Consider the following 22,119-nt stretch of genomic DNA (forward strand, 5'->3'; position numbering starts at 1 on the left):
AACACAGAAACCCAGTATATGAATTTGGGCAAGTTGCCTTCTCTCAGCTTATGAAGACAAAGGCAAACTCACTCTGAACAAATCTTTCCAAGAAAACTACCAGCATAGGTTTGCTTTAGGGTCACCCTAAGTTAGAAACAACTTTAAGGCCAACAACAACAACTGAGATGGATATAATCCATATTATTACCATTCAGTCCTATTGGATAGACTGAAAAAAACAAAACCAGAATGGTTCTCAATTGGTATGGAACGAATATTCTGTATTGATTTCCTGGATGAAAGATGGGAAACCTTATCAGGAAAAATAATAGAACAGTTTTCCCAGTATTCGTTCAATATCCTAACATCTCAAAGGATTCCAGAGGATTTTTCTCTGCATAAAGTCACGCAAATGGTTGCTGTTGTTTTGAGCAAAAGCACATTTTCTATGCAGAAAACAGTGAAGGGGATGTGTGTGAGAACCATATGCATTTCTGTGTGAAAAACCCTCTGGAGTATTTCAGGATGCTTCAATAGGCACTGAATACTGAATATTTTCTTCCTCTTGCAGCAGGGAGAAATCTGCTGAAGTTATTCATCCTTGCATGCAGTAATGAAACAGAAGATCATCCAATGAATATCAATATGTTTGTTTGTTTGTTTAGTCAAATCTAGTCCAGCCTCTCATTCCCTGGTTCTAGTTCTATACTGTCTCTCCAATTGGCTCACAATATGACAGAAGGCTAGAGGAAGTGAGCATTGAAAAGATGCTGAGCCAGAGGAGAGTGTGATTAAAACTGAAATAACATGACCAGCATCCTTCTATTCACACCACTGTTATGTGTCTGTTTAGGGCATGTTAGCAGGATTATAGCATACCATACTACTTTATTTGTAGACTCCATGCTGTTAGGCTGCCGCATAATTATAGCTTTCAAGCTGCTTTATGATGAGTGGCATACTGTTGAATTTCCCATATTAACAGGTCTGAAGCCACACACAGAGAAGAGAAGGCTGATAAACAGTAAATGGTCAGAACTGAACTCAGACGAAATGAGCTATTTTATGCCTATTGGAGTAGTTGATTCAAATTGGAGTTGACATCACTTAAAATTTCTTCTGATTTCAGCCCTTTCCCTGGACCTTTAGTACTTGAATTTCTGGATTTGAAGCAGACCGGAATGGATAGATATAAATCTATATTTTTAAAAAGCCACTTTATTGTTACAATCATAAAATAATAGATTTGGAAAGGATCCTGTCCAAACCCCACTCAGTGCAGGAGATCCGTCTTCTTTTCACCAAGCTGAACATGGCCAGCGCCTTCAATGTTTCCTCAGAGCATCCCAAGGAAGTAAAGTCGTCTAGCCTCTTTTTGAAGACACCCAGAAAAGGAGGCCCCACTCTCTGGGTAATTGGTTCCATTGCTGAACTGCTCTTACTGTCAAAAAGTTACTTCTATGTTCAGTCACAATCTACTCTCCTGCAACTTCCAACCACTCCAGACTTGGTCTAGGGCAGCAGGGAATAGCCCTCTGTGACAGTCCTCAAAGTATTGAAAAAGGGCCATCATGTCACCCCTCCGTCTTCTTTTCACCAAGCTGAACATGGCCAGTGCCTTCAATGTTTCCTCATAGGTTTTGTTTCCCATGCCATTTATCATCATTGTTTTCCTTCCATCACCTGAAAATACCACTCTATTTAACAGATATCAACACAGGCATATTGCATTGTAGCGATGATATCATATTTTTTTAAAAATGATATCCAAATATATTCTTTAAAAAATAAATTTGTATCACTCAACACCCGTGACCTTGGCAGTCAAATGCACTCACAGCCCGACCTTTAGCTGGTCAGGTGTGACACTGATGGCCTATCTAGCTGCCATGTGAGAGGGTTTGGATATGAACAGGTGAAATAATCATGCAGTGCTCGTCTTGAGAAGTTTGTTTATTTAGGAAAATGAGGTAGAAAGAAAAGTAAAAAAGCATAGATTCACAATTCCACCCTTCAATTTCCAACAAGTAAATATAAAGAACAAAAGGAAAGGAAAGCACATATCAAATAATATAAAAGATATAAGAACAATCACACATTCTAACTTAGCAATCACACATTCTAGCTTAACCTGTCAGAAGGAAAGAAACCAGACACTCAGAGTCTCTGTCCAGTGGCATGCCATGGCAGAGCACTTCAAACTCACACACTGTCCGCGCAGGGCTGCAAGCTTACCTGTGAGGCAAGAATCCTTTGTTCTCTACAATCATATATATATATATATATATATATATATATATATATATATACACATACACACACACACACACACACACACACACACACACACACTTTATTACAAAGCTTTTAAAGTGTCAGAGGGTGGGCCCAAGGAAAGGAGGAAAGGTTTCCCATAGAATAGAATAGAATAGAATAGAATAGAATAGAATAGAATAGAATAGAAATTTTATTATTACCCCACCTCTCCTGGACAATCAAGGCAGCTTACAATTAAAATATAACAATAAAACAATAGAATACAGCCATGACATAAAATGCACTAAAATACAATATTAAAAATACAACCCATAATCCCTCCGACCAACCAAAAGCCTACTAATCGCAAAACAATAATAAAATAGCATCTACGTTAGTTAAAACAATCAAACAATGAAGAGATTGGTATCCTGATTAAATTGAGGTTCTCCATATGATAGTTGAGGGTCTCAAAATGATAGTCTATGGCGGGCTACAGACGGGCAGGGAAAGACGTCTTGGATGTGTATTCAGCTCAATACGGAGCCTCCAGACGGCCCGCCCCGGGGGCGTGCTTCAGGTGTTGGAGCTTCCACACGGGGGGCAGTGAAGACGCCCCACCTGGGTCCATTTCGGACCCGGAGCTTTCATACGGCCGCCTCGGAGGACGCTGCAAAAAGAGAAGCAGCTTCCGCACGGGCGGCGCAAACCGCGGCTTTTTTTTTTCTTTTGCCGCATGAGAAGTGCGCAGCTGCGGCAGTCAGCCAGCAGCCGGCAAGTTCCCTTTTCCCAACTGCAAAGTGCGCATGTGCACCGTTAAAGGGCCCAGGTCCCTTTAAACTTTTTTCCCCGCCCTGCCCAAGAACAAAGGTGGCCTCCTGCCAGCTGGTGATCAGCTGGTGTTGGCATCCTTGCCCGCTTGCGCATTGCGAGTGCCACCACTGGCATCATGGATGCCGCCTCTCCTTTGTTCCCTGTGGTCTTAATGAAGCTGCAATGCACAGCCACAGCTGTCGCCGCTGCCACCGCCGTCTTCCCTGCCTCCTCTGCCCCCTCCGCCTCCATTGCCACTGCAATGGAGGTCCCATCATCCACCACCATGACAGCTGTAGACTTGGATGACAGCAGCAGTGATGATGATGATGGCACAGAACAGCGAACGGCAGCGGCTGCCATAGCGCTTCATATGGCTACTGTTGGCGGTGCCATGGCCCTGGCCAGAGTGGCACGTCTCCGCCGATGCTGGCAGGTCCCTGCATCGCACGACTTGTGGGACAACTTTGTCTCAACCATATGGTCTGACGAGCAATGGAGGCATTTCTTCCGAATGCCCCGTGCCCTCTTCCACAGGCTTGTGGGCATCCTGCGCCCAGAACTGGAGAAGGCAGACACAGTGATGAGGAAAGCCATCCCGGTGGAGAAGAGAGTGGCCATTGGTGTCTTTTCACTGGCACACAAATCCACCTATATTGTGACGGCAGCGCTGTTTGGGACTGGCGTTGCCACCGTGGGGGAGATCGTGGTGGAGTTTGCCCTGGCCATGGAGAAGCTGCTGCTGTCAAGGACCGTGTACCTGGGGAACGCACGTGAGGTAGGGACAGCCACACCACCTTCCCTTTAATCTTTGGCAGCCCTGTGGTATTCTGTGTCAAGTGTCACCCCCTCACTGTACATTTGCTGCTCTTGCTATGGTGCAGTTGCGCACCTGTAACATACTTGTCATCTCAATTCCTCTGTTTCTCTCCCTTCCTTTCCCCCACAGATTATGGATGCCTTTGGTCGCCGCGGCTTTCCACAAGTGGTTGGCCTCATGGACGGGTGCCACTGCCTGATCATACCACCCTTGGGGCTGAGGAATGCCTATGTCAACAGAAAGGGCTCCTATTCTGTCATCCTGCAAGGGACATGTGACCACACAGGAAGATTCGTGGACGTGGAGCTCGGGTGGCATGGGTCAGCACACGATGCCAGGGTGGCACGGAATTCTCTCATCTACGAGGCCATGGAGGCTGGCATCTATGTGCAAGGGAACCCCAGCATCAACATCAGAGGCCAGCAGATCGGGCCCCTGATACTGGCTGACTCTGCCTACCCCATTCGGAAATGGCTCATGACACCCTTTAAGACCCCACGCACTCCCAGACAGAAGATCTTCAACAAGAAGTTGAATCGCGTCAGGGGGGCCGTGGAAAGATCGTTTGGCAGATTGAAGGCGAGATGGCGCTGTCTCACTGCCCCACTCCTGGTGGTAGAGGAGAACGTGGTGCCCATCCTGGTATCATGTGTCATTCTGCACAACATCTGTGAGACCAAGGGCAGGGTCCTGGATGAGGGCATGCGATATAGGCGCCGTTTTGTGCTGCCCGCCCCGGCACCAATCACAAGGGATGAAGAGAATGCCAAGAAGTCAGCAGGGGAGGCTGTGAGGGATGCCCTGGCAGATTTTTTCCTGACAAGGAGAATCTGAAGGATGGCTCCTGTGCCATCATCTGTGATGTCAGAGTGCATTGTACTGTAATAGCATAAGCACATGAATAAATGTATCCCATTATCCACAGTTTGAGTCTGCCTATCATTCCTGATCTGTGCTGTGGGCATGTTTTGCCACGTGCCTGAGGGGGACACACACAAACACACACATACAAAAGGTCTCCTGGCGCCTGTTTTCCTGGGTGAAAAAGATACATCAGCTCCAACTGCCAATTGCCCCTTTGACAATGTATCAATCTCCCTCAAATTCAAGCTTTCCTAATGGCCCATTTGAATGTATCAATGGGGTACTCAGAGGGCATCTATTGGGGGAAAGATTCAAACTGCTCCTCTGAAAGCTTTCATTGGCCTAGGACCACCGTGGCCTAACGGCCCAGAGCCACAGGTGCCCATATATACCCGTGCGCAACTGTGAAAGACCCCAGGACGGCGATCAACATGGCAGAGCCACGCAGGAGGGTCCCGGTCCGAATCGCCTACTGGACCGATGAAGAGGTCGGGATCCTCCTGGACTCCCTGATGCCACAGGCAGCCGCGAGGAGGGTGATGGCCAGCACCAACAAGCCCAACCGGGGGCATTTCCTCGAGGCATCTCGTGCCCTCCGAAACCGAGGGTTTCAAAGAACGCTGCACCAATGTAGAGTTAAATTTAAAACTCTGAAGGCAGCGTTCTTCGAAACCCTTGAGGATTTCGGAGAGGCGCCCCCGGTTGACAGGCAGCCACCATTCTTCTCGCGGCTGAAGGACCTGTGGATCAGGGGAGATCGGCCCAGACCGGAAGATCGCCGTCCTCCAGGTAAGCCAGAGCTCTTGCCATGCCCTGTCCTCCCCTCCTTGACCCTTCCCTTGCCCTCTTCTCCTTCCTGCATGGTGCCAATGCCATCCGTCCTCTTCCCTTCTGCAGGCGTGCGGCCGAGGCGGAGGCGGAGGGAGGGAGGGCACCCTGCCAGGTCGCCCTCTCCACCATCCTCGGGGGACGAGGATGTCCCCGAGGGTGGGCCACAGCCAGGACCAGCTGCTGTGGCCCCTCCGCAGCCAGAGCAGGCTCCTCTGGCGGAAGGTAGGTCCCCAGGGTGAGGGGTGGGGGTTGCCTGCCTGCAGCCCCCACGACACTTGTGCCCTTATCTGCCATGCCAGCATGGTAACTTGGGCCTTTCCTTCCCCTTTTGCAGGGCTTCATGTCCTTGCTGCTGCCGCCGTCGCGCAAGAAGAGGAGCCTGGGCCGAGCCGCCGCCTGCCAGGACAGCCAGGGCACTTGGCCCTCGATGCCAGTGCCCTGGATCGTGTCCTCCAAGCCCGGCAGCAAGGTAAGTGTAGTGGTGAACCCAGGGAAGGGAGTGGGGGCACCCAGAAACCCTGCCTGTGGGAGTGGGTGATGGGCTCCACAGGCTGATCCTAACCATCCTCTTTCTTTTCCCCCCACAGAGAACCGGACGGAGAGGAGGTTCGCTGCTATCGAAGCAAAGGTGGACAAGCTGGCAGAGAAAGTCTCCTCCATGGAGGAGACTCTCCAGGAACTCCTCCGCCGGCTGCCCGCCCCACCGCCTCCTCCCCCTCCCTGAAGCAGCTTCCCTTCCCTGCCCCCTCTGCCATCCCCCCTTCACCACCCCCCTTCACCCTCCCCCTTCCTTTTGTATATATGTACATAGTGAAAACAATTTATTGTTATTGTTAATAAAAAAGTTTATTTTTAAAAAAAAAATTTGTGTGGTTAATTATGCGCAACTGCGGCGGTGTGGCTGTGAGTGTGAATGAGATAGCTTAGGCGCAACTGTGCAGTCTAAAGCTAAGCAGGAGTGGTGTGAGGTAGCAATCTCCAAACTCTGTCCTCCCAGGCATTTGGACTTCATGTCCCAGAATCCCAGACCACAGGGCAAGGTGGCTGGGGATTCTGGGAGATTAAGTCCAAACGCCTGGGAGGACAGAGTTTGGAGATTGCTGGTTTGGGGACCAGTGAGCCAGGCATGGTGGGAGGAGAGAACAGGAAGGGTAGAATAGGGTAGATGGGCTGGGAGGGAACACATGCCCTGGGAGGCGAAATGATGTCTTTATGGGACATCATGGGACCTAGTGCCTTTTCAGTGCTCCCTGCCCCTTGATCCCAGGCCCAGGCCCCCTCTAGTTGCCCTTTGCCTTTGGGGGCGGGGTGTGGGCGGTGGGACTGCCACTGACTGACTGAAGAGGCTGGAGGATGGGCCAGCCAGAGGCTGCTGAGCCGGTTCCACCTCCATGGCAACTGCCTGCTCCTCAGCTGGAGGGACTGCTCTTGCTGGGGGCTCCTGTGGCCCTACTTCTTCCTCCACGACCCTGGGGACAGCAGCCCTGCCTCTTCCACCTCTTGCTGGGGGCTCCTGCTGCTCAACCCCTTCCTCCACGACCCTGGGGACAGCAGCCCTGCCTCTTCCACCCTGCTCCCTACGTACCCTTCTGCGTCTCGGGCCACCCTGCCCTCCCCTCATGACCTCCAGCATTTGCCCCATCAGAACAGTCTGCGCTTCCATGCTGGTGTTGAGTCGCCTCTGCTCCTGGACTGTGGTCTCATGATGTTGGTCTGACCTCTCTAGTGCTGTCTCCTGGTTCTGAACGCCCCTCAGTTGAACTTCCAGTGCCCTTTCCATGAGCTCCCTGCGGGACTGTCTGCTCCTCTCCCTTTCATCACAGGCTCGCTGCGCCTGCTGCATCAGTGCTGTCATTTTCTCTTCTGAGCAAACCTTGAGCACATCCACAGCTGCCACAGTTCTAGTAGCTGCTGACGGACGGACCCTTTTCTTCTTGGTGGCAAGGCGCTCCTCTGCTGACATGGCAGCTATGGGATTAGCTGCAGGAGGTTCTCCTTCTCCTTCTTCTTCTTGTTCTGCTTCAGTTCGTCCTCCTACTATGGGACATACAAGCAGAGAGTCATAGAAGCCTACAGTTAGCAGAGACCCTGAGGTTCATCTAGACCAACCCCATTCTGCCATGCAGGAACTCTCACTCAAAGCTGTGGCAAAGGGTGGAGCTTCAAACTAAGGGCGTTGGGAAAGGACAGATTTACATGCAAGGGAGGGGTGCCTTAGGAATGTGGGACACATGCAGGACATGACCATGCCAGGGACACTCACAATCCTACTTGCACAGCAACCTTGCAAACATACCAGCACAGTAAGCAGTGAATGAGACATGCCACAATTGCGCAGTTGAGCCATGCATTTATAAACAAAAATATAAGGTTTACCTTGCATACTCTCTTCGGTCTCACTGCCATCGCTGGCGGGTGCACTGGCCCGAGAGAGAGGTGAACGGTCACGGTAGCTGCTGGTCGTGGAAGAGGATCCAGCACGAGATGGTGGTCTCCTTCTGGAGCTCCCAGCCTCAGCAGACATTCGTCTGAGCACGGCACGGGGGTCCAGAAATCTCTGGCTGCTGGAGGAATCACCTGAGTCGGGGTGTTCCTCCTCCTCCTCCTCCTCCTGCTCCTCACCTATATGACAAGGGACAAGGGTCATCTCTGGCCTGTGCCTACCCTGGGGCCACATCTTCCCCTTGTCCCATTCCCCCCTGCCTTCCCCCCAGGGGCCCTGGCACATCTTACCCTGACGAGGCATCAAAAGGTCTTGGGCACATTCAAGCTCCGGGGTCTGCTCCTGCTCCTCCTCCACCACCACAGGCTCGGCTCTGGCTGGCTGGCCCGCCGGGACCCTCACGCGCTCCCCACTGGTGGCTAGTCTGTGGGGTCTGATGCTTCCATCACTTTTGATGAAAGCATGCAGCTCCTTGTAAAAGGGCGGGGGGGCGCCCTTTGTAGTACCTTTAGCCAGGGCATCTCTGTATTGTTTGTATTGAGATTTCAGCGACTTGCATTTTCGGCGACACTCCTCCAAGGTTCTGTTGTGGCCCTTGACTTTCATGGCTTCTTCCACTTCTCGATATGTGTCAGCATTCAGGTAGGACTGCTCCAGTTTCTGCAAAATATTTGGCTGGGACCATATAGCTATCAGGTCAGCCGTCTCAGTATGAGACCAAGACGTCCCCCTGCCTTTTTTCGGGGTGCTGGTGGATGGCTGTGCCATCCTGCCTGGTGGCAAAGGGGAGCCGCCACACAGCTGTGCCAGGAGCAGCCGAACTGTGCCCGTTCCCAGGTGAAAATGGCGCAGGAATGTGTGTAGGGGGTCACTTTAAATCCCAAACTTTCCCTTATCACTTTCTACAACCAAAACATCCACCGGCAAAACTTACAACTTCCCGCGATTCTAGCAACGCATGCGCACAAGTGGCTCTAGGGTTAGGGTTACGAGGCTTAAAATGCGCCGCAGCTGTGCCGCAGCTTCCACAGCTGCATGGCAGCGGACGTTGCAATTTAAGCTTGACTGCAAACCACGCATGTCCCGGACCCCGACCCATTATGCGACGCAGCTGACACGGAGCTTTTAAACCGGCAACTTATATTTGCGGCGTAGCAATTCTGACGTATCGGTGCAGGGGCTTACAGACGGAGATGCGCACGTACGTATCAAATCAAAAAGAAGCGGAAAAAAGCAGCACCTTTTTAATGCCGCTTCTTCCCGCTTGAGGCGTGCGGGGGGCGTGTTCATGACGGCATTCAGGGAAAGCCCGTCTGAAGGCTCTACCTTCATGACGTCATGAGTACATCCCTTTTTGCCCGTCTGTAACCCGCCTATATCAGTGGGTGGCCAGATGAGTTACTCAGGGAACGTCTATCAGAAGAGCAGCCTTTTTGAAGCTGTCAAGGTTGGTAATATTCTGGATCTCTTCTGACAAGTGGTTCCATAGTTTAGGAGAGGCAAATGAAAAGGTCCACTGGGTAACCGTTGCCAATCTTGTCTTTGTTGGCTGCAATAGGTTTTTCCCAGAGGACCTAAATGTGCGGAGTGGATTGTACGGAAGGAAGTGATTCCACAAATAGGTTGGACCCAAGCCATGAAGGGCTTTAAAGGTCATTACATCTTGTGCTGTGACCGGAAACTAATAGGCAGCCAGTGTAGAGATTTTAAGATAGGTGTTATATGTGCTTCTCTAGGTGATCCAGTAACTAATCTGTCTGCCATATTTTGGATTAATTTCCTAGTTTCCAGACTAGCTACAAGGGCAGGGGTAGGCAACCTGCGGCCCGCGGGCCGGATGCGGCCCGGCAAGGCCTTGGGACTGGCCCCAGCCCAGTCCTGCCGCTGATTGCCGTCAGGGCCTTTGGGGGGCAATTGTCTATAGAAGCCTCAGAAACATGCATTTATATTAACATTTTTTTAAAAAATCAGTAAATTTTTTTGCGTGTCCTCCATTTTTTTTAAAAAAGTGTCTTCCATTTGAAAATGTTGTCCTACATTTGTCCTGGTTTATTTATATATTTTATTTTTTTAAAAAATTATTTAATTATTTATTTTTTGGCTTCGGCCCCCCAGTTGTCTGAGGGACAGCAACCCGGCCCCCGGCTCAAAAAGGTTGCCTACCCCTGTACAAGGGTAATCCCATGTAGAGCGCATTACAGAAGTCAAGTCGTGAGGTTACCAGTGCATGTACCACAGTCTCTAGATCCCCCGATTCCAGGAAAGGGCACAACTACCAAGTTGTTTATCCCATCAGTAGGTGTCAGGATGAGCTGGAAACTGTTTATCAGTCCTTACTCTGGAATGTCCTCCCTCCTCCCTTCTGTACCATCCCAGTACAGAGAAATTTCTTTGACCCATTCTCACACAGAAGCAATAGCAAAATAAGAAATGAAATTTGACAAAATCAAGTAAATAAAAATTAATAAACACAGTTAATAGGTTAAGCAAAGGTGACAATATGTAAATCCCTTTAGAATTGTCCACAAATGAGTAATATGTGTCCTTTCAGATCTTGGGACTTCAACTCCCATTATTCATGACCATTTGCTATGTTGGCTGGGGCTAAAGGAAGTTGCAGTCGGCAAGATGAGAGGGGGAGAATACATTTCATATCCTTCCTCTGGGCCTTAATGTTATAAATGTTCCTCATTTTATTTGTCCACACTGTGTGTGATCCAAGTCCCACCAAGCTATGTATTGTCCTGTTTCTTTAAATTGTTATTTCTTTTAATACTGCTTCATCCAAAGCAAAATAAAGATTATTTCACAGATAGGCCTTAATATTCAAGAGCAGTTCCCCTTCCAAACCAAATGACTAGCCCTATTTCTGTATTAGAAAAGTCTTGGTGACATAATTACACAACAAGGAAATTGGTTCAATTTAGGCAGAAGAAAAGCAGCAGTAGAGAAACAGGCTTTTTGTAGCTGGACAATAAATATCCCCCTGCCACAAGGCACATTAAGCCGTGACATTGTCAGATTCGACAAGCCCAGCAGGGTTAAAGACAGTAAGTACCTGAAGGAAGCTACCTCAGAGAAAACCCAAGGGAGCCATGGAACGTAAGAAGTATTGCTAATGAGCAGCGGGTGGTACTTTCCTCTCAGTGTCAATATTGAACACAGTGTTGGAAGGGCATCATGTTGCCACTTTGGGGATGAGACATTAAATCAAGGTCTTTGGTGATGTGCTCATTAAATGCAATATATCCCCAGCAGTATTTGCAAAGGGATATCCTGGCAAGAATCCAATTTGGGGAGCTAAATTATACCAACTCAGCCTCCTATGCTGTTGTAAAAGAAGTGTGCAGAAGAAAATGAATGCTCTTAGGTTCTTTCTATCTAGACCTAAGTTAGTCATTCACCTCAGCATGCTCTAGTCTAATCTACACCTCACCTCCTCAGTCTTTATAGTAACTGAACAGAACATTTCTCTTTGGGGTGACCAAGAAACTCCATTCATAAAATTGTTTTTGGAGAATTGGTGAGTGCACATTCCTCCATATTTAATGTGGATACAATAATAAGTAACAGTTTTGGATACAGTTTTGGATTCCTACAGTCTAAATTATCATGGGAGGCATTGTAATGCTTATATATGACTGTAATGCTCATACATAGCACATATCACAGACAATGATCCATTTTCTTAATGAGCAAACAAGTGGGTTTAGGGTGAAAGGGGATGCATTTTGTAATTCTGCCTGTGCTACTTCTCCCAGTCCAGGATCTAGGCCAATATATAATCCATCCCTAATAAGTGGTGATTTCTATGCTGGAAACAGTGAATCTGCTCTGGAGTTTAGCCTGAAATTTAAAATGAGCTATCCCAAGTCCTGGATACTATCCCCTAAATAGGTTCAGTAACAAAACTGACCCATTTCCCTTCCCATTCCAAGGGTTCAAGGCATTAGGAACAGCAAAGTAGCTGGGGATCCACCAAATTATTTGAAGAAACAAATATTATTATTTAATAAAACAATGACTTCCCATCTTACTCTGGTTATAATAACAAATAGCAACATGTTGTTCCTTTATATGGGATTTAGCATATAATCTGTCAGTGTGCATTATAATCTTCTTTAGTGACTTCCCCTCAGAGTCAAGCTGTCTTCAATCACTTTGTTTCATATCGTATCAAACACATAGTCATCATTTAAGAGACTCACATATATATGCTTTGATAATAGCGACTGAGCTGCAATTGTCAAAATAAATCAACAAATTAACAAAAAAGTAAATCAAATCATGCTTCCTTCACTTATTGGTTTGCAAAAATCATTCATTTCCCAAAAACTTCCATCATTAATTCAGAATAGTCAGTGTCAGATATATACATTATTTGATCATCATTCTTTGCATATTGCTCAGGAGATTTGTGTACAGTATGTTTGTTTCACCCATACACTATCCAAATACTCAGGATGGATAATTTATTTATTTTATTTATTTCAAGGATTTATATCCTGCCTTTCTCTCACAAAGGGATAACTTAACACTTGGTGGATTCAAGTTTCTTTATATTTATAGTAAATACACTGAAATTAATATGATTTGACTTAATCATGACTTCATCCCAATTAGAGATATCTAATTGTCTGCTTCAAGTACAATCAAGTCTCCATCCATTGTTTCATTGCATCCCAATGAAATGCATTTTTGTGGATTTTGCAGATAGTGGCTGGACCTCTATATTTACTGCTTAGTCATGTAATTATTTTACTTTATAGTTAAGCAATGCCTTCTGATCCAACACCCTGCCAATGTGGTGTAATGGTTTGATTGTTTGGCTATGACTCTGGAGATCAGGCTTTGATTTCTTCCTCAGCCATAGAAACGTAATGAGTGACCTTAGGCAAGTCACATATTCTCAGCTGTGGAAAACTCCATCATAGGTTCACCTTAGGGTTGCCTTAAGTCAGAAATGACTTGAAAACACACAACAACAAATGGCATTTCCCTTTTAACTGAACTACCAATTCTTCGACCACATTAAAAAAACAGCTGGCCCTCTGTATCCATGAATTCGGCATCTCCCAATTCAATCATTGACGGCTTGACTTTTTTTAAAAAAGAAAATCCCAATTCAAAGCTTGATTTTGCATTTTATATATGGGACACTGTGGGGTCATTCAGACTGGCAGCTTGGAGTAGCCACTAACTGCTACAGTGCTGGTTGGCCCCCAATCAGCATGAGACCACAGTGACTGCATGGGCCTTGTCCTGATTTGGGCTGCTGCCGCAATCTCCAATCTGGCTGCCAGCAGGAATAGCTTTTCACAAGTTCTTTTTGTACCAGTTCTTCTGGGTTGAGGTGTTCTTTGCACGCTCCCACTGTTGTGTCTGGATGTTTTGGGGGCATGAATCATGTGCACATTCTGCCCCCAAAGAAGCTGGAAGCTGCTTTTTCCTACCCATCTGTTTCAGGCCTATGCCATTGTTTATAATGGGACTTGAGCATCCACAGATTTTCTTATCCTCAGGGGGTTCTGGAACCAAATCCTAATGGGTACTAAGGGCCCAGAGTATTGGATACAGTTACAGGACTATTACACTTCCATGTTTCCTACACCAAACATTATATACATGCACACACATTTATATGCCCCCTTTCCTCTCCTAATAATAGCTATAGCCTTCTAAGTTATAACTCTGTGTCTAGTGACTCATGACATAGCATGGAAAACCTTAGTCATACATAACACCATGTCCATTAAAAACATATATTATTTTGAATTATTTTACACCTCCAATTGTGGTCCATGTAAAGAAAAAGTAAAGATGTAAACTACCAGGTTCTTATTTGTAGTGGTGCCTGGTACCTCCCATGTCAAAGGAACTATCTGAAGTACTGAACTTGTCTTGGAGATAAGTTCACCATCTTGGATAACTCACATAAAACCTGAAATAGATTCACTTTCCCATTGACCACCCACCATTTATGCTTATTTGCATTGCATAATGCTATTAGGAAGTAGGCTTGCAAGAGTGCTATCTCCTTGCATGCAAAATAGGCAGAGATACAAATAGAGTTCAACTCATTTTCTACAAATTCTGATATTTGGATGACAACTAGCTGAGAATACCTTAAGTTATGTTCTGGCAGCTGGAGAGCTGGACTGTCTGCATGAAAGACTAACATTACATATGCTTTCAACAGTTGACAGGCATAGCAGGCAGCCTGATATCATTAATACCTTAATAAAACATGTTGGGTCAGTAGTTGCCTAGCTTGGGAAGAATACTGAAACATTTAATACTTACTTATCAATCCCACAATCCATTTTTATTTCTTTTAGGAAGCAAATATACTTTTTCTTGTATTAAAATTTATGCTGAAATTACAGACAATAGAGAAGAGTAAAATTATTAGCTCTGGGCCTGATTTTACTGTAGGCTTGGGAAACTATGGTCTTCCAGACGCTGGCCTTCAACTTCGATCACCATAACCACTGCCCATTGTGTCCAGAACTGGTATCAACTGGAGTCCCACAACATCTGGAGAGCATTAAGTTCTCCACTCCTATGTTCAAGTGACTATAGCTGAATGACTAAAGTTTGTTGTGGAGAATAAGTACTATGAAATCTAGTAGAGTATGCTTCTGAAGAAACATGCAGAGTGTCACACTGAATGGCTCATTGAAACCAATGGCACAAAACAATTTCTTAGTTTAGATCCCATTGCCATCTCCAAGACTTAGGCACAAGGCTATGCTAGTATGTCTCACTGTTTTCAACAGGCTTAATGAAAGGTAAATTTGCCCAGGATCATAATCAAAGTAAAAAATACCCTCAGATGGGTCAAAGCTATAATCTATACTGATTGAATTCCAATATTTATCTAAATAATCTCTACCCTGAATATTTTGAAGAGTCATCATTTCATCAATGCAGGCACCCCCTTCACTAATGCGGACCAAAACTATTCCACAACATTTCATTCTGTGTGATTCTTATCCATGTATTGCCATGGGTCCTCAACAGATGTAGCCAACTTGTTAGAGGGCTCTTTCTTGTCCTTCTCATACCACACAGATGCCAACTGGTTGCATTTCATTTTTTAAACAAGACAAAGCCATATCCTTTCTGTGCTTGTAGACAGCTTTGATGATGTTCATGTGATGCTGTTTCTTGAGCTCGCATCATCACCACTGATGTGTCATGTCACCAGTAATCTCATGTATCAGTTACATTTGTAATCCCCTGTGCCCCTCATCTAAGTGTCACTTTGATTTGCTTGTTTAGAAATGGGAAACTGCTCATTTCCTCATTTTTCATGTTTTTAATCCTGTCTTTTCTTCAGCAGCTCTGTAAGGGTGATTGTCCTAACAAGTAGCAATTGCCACGGGATTAAGGTGACCTGAAATTTGAGCTCATACCTCCCTAGCCCACGTCCACTATTTTTGTTAGTTATGTGTAGATAATTCAAAAAGTCTAAATTACAATTAGTTAAAGCAGCAGCTGCAAGCAGCTTGTTTCCCTCTCCTATGATAAAAACTACTCAGATCCAACCGCCAATTGCCTCACAACTACAAGGTGAAGAGAAGCATATTTTGTCTCCATTTATCAGACACTGGGTTGCTTGTGTATATGTGAATTTGTGAGGAAGGGGAACATTATACAGTCTGTTCTAAGCCATCTTGAAAATCTTTTAATATATCTTCAAAATAATAAAATAATGAAATTTGTAACTCAAACTAGGTGGAATAATAACAATTAAAGCTGTCTCAATGTTGACTTAGGGTTATAGAGAAAGAGTTTATGTGGGATCATTCCTGAGGATGGTCTGTAAAGAGAGAGAGAATAGTTTTTCTTTCATTTTTCCATTCCTATCATATCATTGCTGACAGAATTAGGTGCCAGCTGAAACAAAGACACTCCTCTATAGAGAGGGAGAGAGGGAGGATTATACACTATGCCCAGTGTAGATTTCCACTAGAACATTTTGCAGGGTGAGAAGAACTGGGAGGAGGAAAGGAGGATGTTACAGTTTCTTGCCTCGTGCAAATATCCCCGAAAGAAAGAATATTCTGAGGGGAAATAAAATTAAACAAAGCCCTTGAGCTGGTAAACATAAGGTTGAACATCAGATGGAGATGCAGCTAATTGATTCCAAAAAGAAGAAAGGCTGAAAACAAACAAAAGGCAAGTAAAAGCAGTTTTAGATCACTTTTTAAGAGGTTACTATTAAAGGTGAAGATGTTCTCATCAGGGTAACACATAGTCCTGACATGTGTGCTCCCCCACCCTGCTCTGCATCCTGAGAGTTATAGGCAAATTCAGCTGCTCTGTTGTAAAGATGCCTTGCTAGGCAATCCTCTTCCAGGTGATTTTACTTTCATGGAAATGGGAAAGAATGTGCCATTTTCTCTAGAAGAGAAGTAGGCAACCACAACAAACAGCACCCACTCATTTCTCACCCACCCCCTGGACCCACATGAGCTACATTTTCTGTTTTGTACAAAACTGGGACTGGTTGGATGGCTGCCTTTTTGGGAGGGAGGTTGGTTTGGGAAGTAAAAGAAGATATAAGAGTTCAAATAGTCTTTTAATGAAGAATCACATCCCTAGAGGCTTCTAGACAGGGTTGTCATATCACTCAGTTGGCAGAGTTTAACCTAGATTTGAGAGCTCAGTAAAGGAAAAAGAGAATTCTTCTCCACTGATCTAGTGATTGGGAGAGGATTCTTTACTGGTCTCCCAGTGGAGAGACCAGCACTTATAAATAAACGTCTCACTTGGGTGAACCATTTTGGAGTGAGCTAGGAATGGGGCACAGCCCATTTCAAGCTCCCCGCCCCTCTCTCAGTGTGGCAAAAATTCTGGCCCACCCTCCCATCTCAACATCAATGTAAGAAACATTCCTGGTTGCTTTGGGGTCCGGTAGGAATTTTCTCCTCTTTCTAAGGATTTTTTGCCTACTCTACACTGTTGTTTGGTGACTTTGACATTTGGCCTTGGGCGAGGTCATAAATAGGTTCCACGGCATAGGTGGAGAGAGATAGAGGTTCAGGTGAACACCTTGATACCTTCCTAAAGGGTGAAGGTAAGTTTCTAGAACTGACTTTTAGGTCCTGTGGCTAAACAAGAGGGGAAAGAGACTTGCCTTAGGGCTGGCCTGAGATTTAAACCCTCACTTAAGTCTTGTGAGTTACGTGGGGAAGTCCTGGGTTGGCCTTCCAGATGTGGGTTGGCTGAGGAGTAACCCATTTTTGGATTGCCCTTCAAGGAGTGAAATTTCAGAACTTCTTAGAAAGTTAAATGACAGAAATTTCAATAATAGAGTTATCTTCTCCCATTAACCTGAGTAAATGTTGCAATTTAGGAGGAAAGCTAGTTGGGAGAGAGCTGAGCTCATTTTTTACAAAGCTGCCTATAAACAATGCATAGAAAACAGTGGAGTAAACCATAGGAGCAAAAAGAGGAAAATGAACACAATAAAGCAAGATAAAATGCTGGAAAAACAAACAATAAAATGCCATAATTCCATAACTCCATAATACAGCCCATTCACCTTATCCGCAGATCCTTTTTGCACAGACTCGACAATCCATGACTTTAAAATATTCTAAAAAGATATAAATTTTAAAAAGAAAACCTTGATTTTACCATTTTATATAAGAGACACAGTTTCATGACACCATTGTATTTAATGGGACTTGAGCATCCACCAGTCTTAGAATCCATAGTGGGTCCTAGAACCAAACCCCAGCAGATATAAAGGGCCCACTGTAAAAGTCGACAAAGTACTACAGAATTTGCTGCAACAGATTTGACATAACAATTCTTCTTTATGAGGTTTCCAGAAAAATGCAGTTTCTGTTTTGTTTATATAGGATACATGGAAACTAATTGGAGGAAAGGAGGGATTGGAAGAAAGCAAGAGGAGCAGAGAAGTAGATGAGAGAGAGAAAGAGAGAGAAAGGATGGATGGATGGACATTCACTTTGAGTCTTTGTGAAAGCAAAGTTTGATTTATTCTCATCTTGGTACATTCTTTGATTATCAAAGTATGTTATAGATTGATGTAGTAGTTTGAATGTTGGACCGGGGCACTGCGAAACCAGTGTTCATATCCCTGCTCAGCCATGGAAACCCACTGAATTACCTTCAGTAAGTCAAACTCTCCCAGCTTCAGAGGAAATCAAGGGCAACCCCCTCTGAACAATTTCTGTCATGAAAACTTCCTGCTAAGTCCGCCTTCAGCTTAACATGAGTCAGAAATTACTTGAAGGCACACAACAACAATTATTAGGAGAGATAGGATTGCCACATCTGAAATATTTAAAAACAAGCAGCACTTCTGACAAGTTTGTTCTGTATCCCTGAAAGAAATAATTAATGACTTTTATGATATATTTATTAGAATGATTACAGAAATAACTATTTAAATGTAACAGTGAAATGTTTCATCTTCTTCTCTCTTCAGTTGCTTTAAATTAGTGAGCTGAGTGAAAAGTGGCAGTTTAAAATAGAGAGAGTGGAGTGTTCCAAAGTGGATGATTATGTTATCTTCCATGTGATGTTAAGGTTTTAAGTCTGTGAATACAGAATTTTTCCTTCCCACTCCCCAAAGAAGAATGTGCCTTTCCCATCCACAGGGGTTCTGTTCCAGCTCTCCTCCACAGATGGGGGAAGATGTTGGAGCTCAAGCCCATATTAGTCAGTGGATGGCGACATATGTCCACCTTCACCTGTGTGCCCATGTGTGTGTGCCACCATTGCCTAATATAGGGCAGGGTGATCTGTGGGAGGTCCAATCCATGGATGACTATCCTGTTGATATGATGGGTTTACTGTACTTGAAAGGGATGGAACTTATAATAAATAAATAAGTAAATAAATAAATAAATAAATAATATAACTTTAATTTATATCCCGCTTTTTGTTTCCACAATCAAAGCGGTATACAACCTTCACTTCTAAACACAGAAAATTGAGAGAGGTGTTGGTGTCGCAAGTTAAAATGTCTGACCGTTGGTTGTTCAAGCTTCCCTGTGAGGAATGCCAACTTCCTATTCTTGAAATGTGTACTCAGATCTGTGGTTGTTTCTTACACATACTGCAGATAGCATCCTGTATGTCTGCATTCAGCAACATGATTGAAATTGCAGGGCTGGCAGCAGATGTCCTGTCAGGATCGACTATATTAAACCAAACATCACCTGCTGGCCCTGTACATGCTCTGAACCTCTGGATATCTTGCTTAGAAGTTTGTGAAGGTGGAAAATCCATACCAGGATCTTATACTTTCAGGAGAATTTTCTGTAGTGGGCCACTTAAATCCAGGAAATTTAAGCATGCATCACTACTTTCCAAAACAATAATTTTCCTATTTAGAACATTTTGTTCTGACAAAATCAGCCTGGCCAAAATGACCTACTAACTTCAGCACTTTGTGTCTTTGCAGAAGAAAAGTTTGATTTAGCCTCATCTTGGCACATTCTTTGACTATCATCACTTTGTTCCATTAATTTATTTTATTTTCACCTCTGAGAGTTTCATTTGAGACTCAGATTTGAACCGGTGAATCAATACCACCAATTTCCACCACTTTTTAACAAGAGCTGTCTTTGAAAGTTAAACATACTAGCAAATTGTTCCAACAATCTCTTATAAGGTTAAACAGTACTCTGAAATCTTCTCTTTTTCCTTGTTAAGCAAAGTGGTCATCAGCTTTCACTATAAACCCACAAGAGGCAAAGGGCTTCAATTTAGCGGTCTGTTACAATTAGTATTTTGTAGCTACAGCCAGCTATGTCAAGTTGTGAATCAAACATCCATCTTTCTATTCATAAATAGCCCCCATTATACTGCTCACACCACACAAATATGTTCACTACATGGCCATACTCGTCTAAAAAATGCAACCGTATTCTTGATATGGATGAAAGAGATACCTTCAAAATCTCCACAAAAGTTTTATTTGCAGCCATAGCTCATTACATCCAAGACAATAGAAGATTACTCAAGATATGCATATGCTCTGCCTTCACATTATTTCATTTGTTGATAATAATGTAGATGAGGATGTTGTTTACAAAGTGCCTAAAACATCCTTGGTGCAATTAATTGTTATTTGCTGTCTTAGGAAATTGTGCTGTTTATGAGTACATTCTCCTGGGGAGAGAAAGTCTCTCTCTCTCTCTCTCTCTCTCTCTCTCTCTCTCTCTCTCTCTCTCTCTCTCATGCACATGTGCACATCCATGTGTGCATACACACATTGTTTCCCTGCCCCACCAATATATCCATGTAGGACTGGGGGCAGGACAGGGTCACTGAGGATCATTGTCCAACTACGTTCTGATGGTTAGTGTATTCCCATGATGTCATCCTCCTGGACTTCATTGTACACTGGCTGCTTTGAACTTAGCCAAACATTAAGTTGCCAAGTGAAATAAGGGACTGAGCCCCTATACCTTCCACGGTTGTTCAATAGAGGGGAACTTTAGCAGCTTTCCTTCTCCACACAACTAGTAGCAGGATATAGGTCTTGTCCCTTATTTCATTCCAACCCTCTTAGACAACGATCCTCAGCTGTATCCCTTCTCTTGCTCACTAGATGGCTACATCATGGGAGCAAGATAATGATGAGAGGCGGGGGGTGAGAACAATCCTCCAGGTCTATTCAAAGTGTCTCTTCAAAACATGAAAAGGGAGTCAGAATTCACCAGGATGGAGTTTCTTGACACTTGAGAACCTAACTTTTCTTCTCTCTTCCTTGAGTCTTGCAATATTCTTCCTATCCCTATGGTGGACTCCTGTTCAATGCTGCAGTTGTTGACGTGTGGGACCCTTCAAGCACCCGTCTTGCCCTTTGTGCTATTGAACACTTATATGAAACCACCGGAACATGTTTCCAATGTCTTGGAGTCCAGTGCATACTATATGCTGGTAACAGCTACATCTATTTGTCATTTCTAAGAAAGCAATTTTGGTTCTAAATACTGTCTGATGTAATAATGGACTGGAAGAGCATGAACAAAGCTAAATCCTGGCAAGATAGGCAGCCTTTTTGTCATTTGAATGGCAGATAGGGGAAAGGGACTCAACCAGTGCTGGCTGGGGTTTCACTCCCACTGAAAACTCTGATTTTCAGCTTAAGTATGGTCTAAGATTTATTTAGCACTAACACTACAGTGTTTTTCATTCCAGGTCAAGAAATGGCTACTTGCTATGGCATTTTACATTGGTCTTATTGCTTTTGCTGGCTCTTGTAGTGTAATAGCCCTGCTGTCTTTTAATTTTATTTTCAGTGAAGGCTGACAGGTACATGATTTTTAGTATATTGTACTGTTTTGAGGTACTCCACTCATGCATCCAGGATGCAGGACAAGCGAGAAAATTTTAAATAAATAAATAACATGGATTTTGTTAGAAAGAGAAGTTTCATTCTCCAGAAATGTGTGATAAAGAATAACTGGCATTTTCTGTCATTACAGCCATTATGGTCTCAAGATAGGGCACGCAGAAAATGTTTTACTAAGTGAATATCCAATTCACTTTTACATTTACAATCTCTTCTAGGACAGCAAAAACTCTTGATTTCACATTGTGCCTTATAATGCACCCCATGTAGAAGGTAATAAAGGAGCAGATGCATAACCTGGTGTGGCTTCTTCCTTAATTGTGGACTTTAATCAATGTTTCAGTTAGTAATAAGAAATCCTGTAGTTTTTCCATACAAACAATCTGGCAAATGAAAATATCCCTGTTAGGATGACACCCGTAAAGAGAAACAAAACAAATATCTCAAAAGAAAAAAGTAAAGTTAATTTTTAAAAAACAAAATGGGTTGCAAGCATATTGCAATATTTTGTATAGGAGTGAAGTACACAGACACATATAAAAACAAGCACAACCTTTTCAACATAACCTGTAATAAAATGTTAGCCCCCTTCATTTTCTGTAGCAGTTGTTATGAATTTCTGCACTTTAAAAGATTCAAAAAAATTGACATCAAAAAAAGATGTCACTCATGTGCAGCGCCTCAATGGCTCTGTGCATGAAGGGTGCCATAAGGGCATGCCATGGCCCTTATGGCACCCCTGTAGCATCAGGAAAAGAAGAT

The 22,119-nt window shown here is 44.3% G+C and overlaps 2 protein-coding genes across 3 annotated transcripts; one reads left to right on the plus strand and one right to left on the minus strand.

The window, feature by feature from the left end:
• The first annotated feature begins 3,187 nt into the window (after positions 1-3,187).
• LOC149312357 (uncharacterized) lies at positions 3,188-5,081 on the plus strand. Its single transcript, XM_089527199.1, has 3 exons — positions 3,188-3,829; positions 4,001-4,513; positions 5,067-5,081. Exons 1-3 carry the CDS (start codon positions 3,188-3,190, stop codon positions 5,079-5,081), a joined length of 1,170 nt encoding a protein of 389 aa, XP_089383325.1.
• Positions 5,082-6,650: 1,569 nt separating this feature from the next.
• Positions 6,651-8,833, minus strand: LOC149312358 (uncharacterized). Of its 2 annotated transcripts, XM_089526853.1 has the most exons (3): positions 8,300-8,833; positions 7,943-8,188; positions 6,651-7,603 (listed from the first exon to the last, which is right to left on the minus strand). In XM_089526853.1, the coding sequence occupies exons 1-3, from the start codon at positions 8,775-8,777 to the stop codon at positions 6,807-6,809; spliced, it is 1,521 nt and encodes a 506-aa protein (XP_089382979.1). In that variant the 5' UTR covers positions 8,778-8,833; the 3' UTR covers positions 6,651-6,806. The 2 variants fall into 2 exon arrangements, with proteins under 2 accessions (XP_089382979.1, XP_089382977.1); XM_089526851.1 differs by having other exon boundaries at positions 7,943-8,833.
• Between the last annotated feature and the right edge of the window lie 13,286 nt (positions 8,834-22,119).

This window comes from Sceloporus occidentalis, unplaced genomic scaffold, assembly GCF_023333645.1.
Source record: "Sceloporus occidentalis isolate IW3139 unplaced genomic scaffold, rSceOcc1.0.p SCAF_5, whole genome shotgun sequence".
NCBI classification, from domain to species: Eukaryota; Metazoa; Chordata; class Lepidosauria; order Squamata; family Phrynosomatidae; genus Sceloporus; species Sceloporus occidentalis.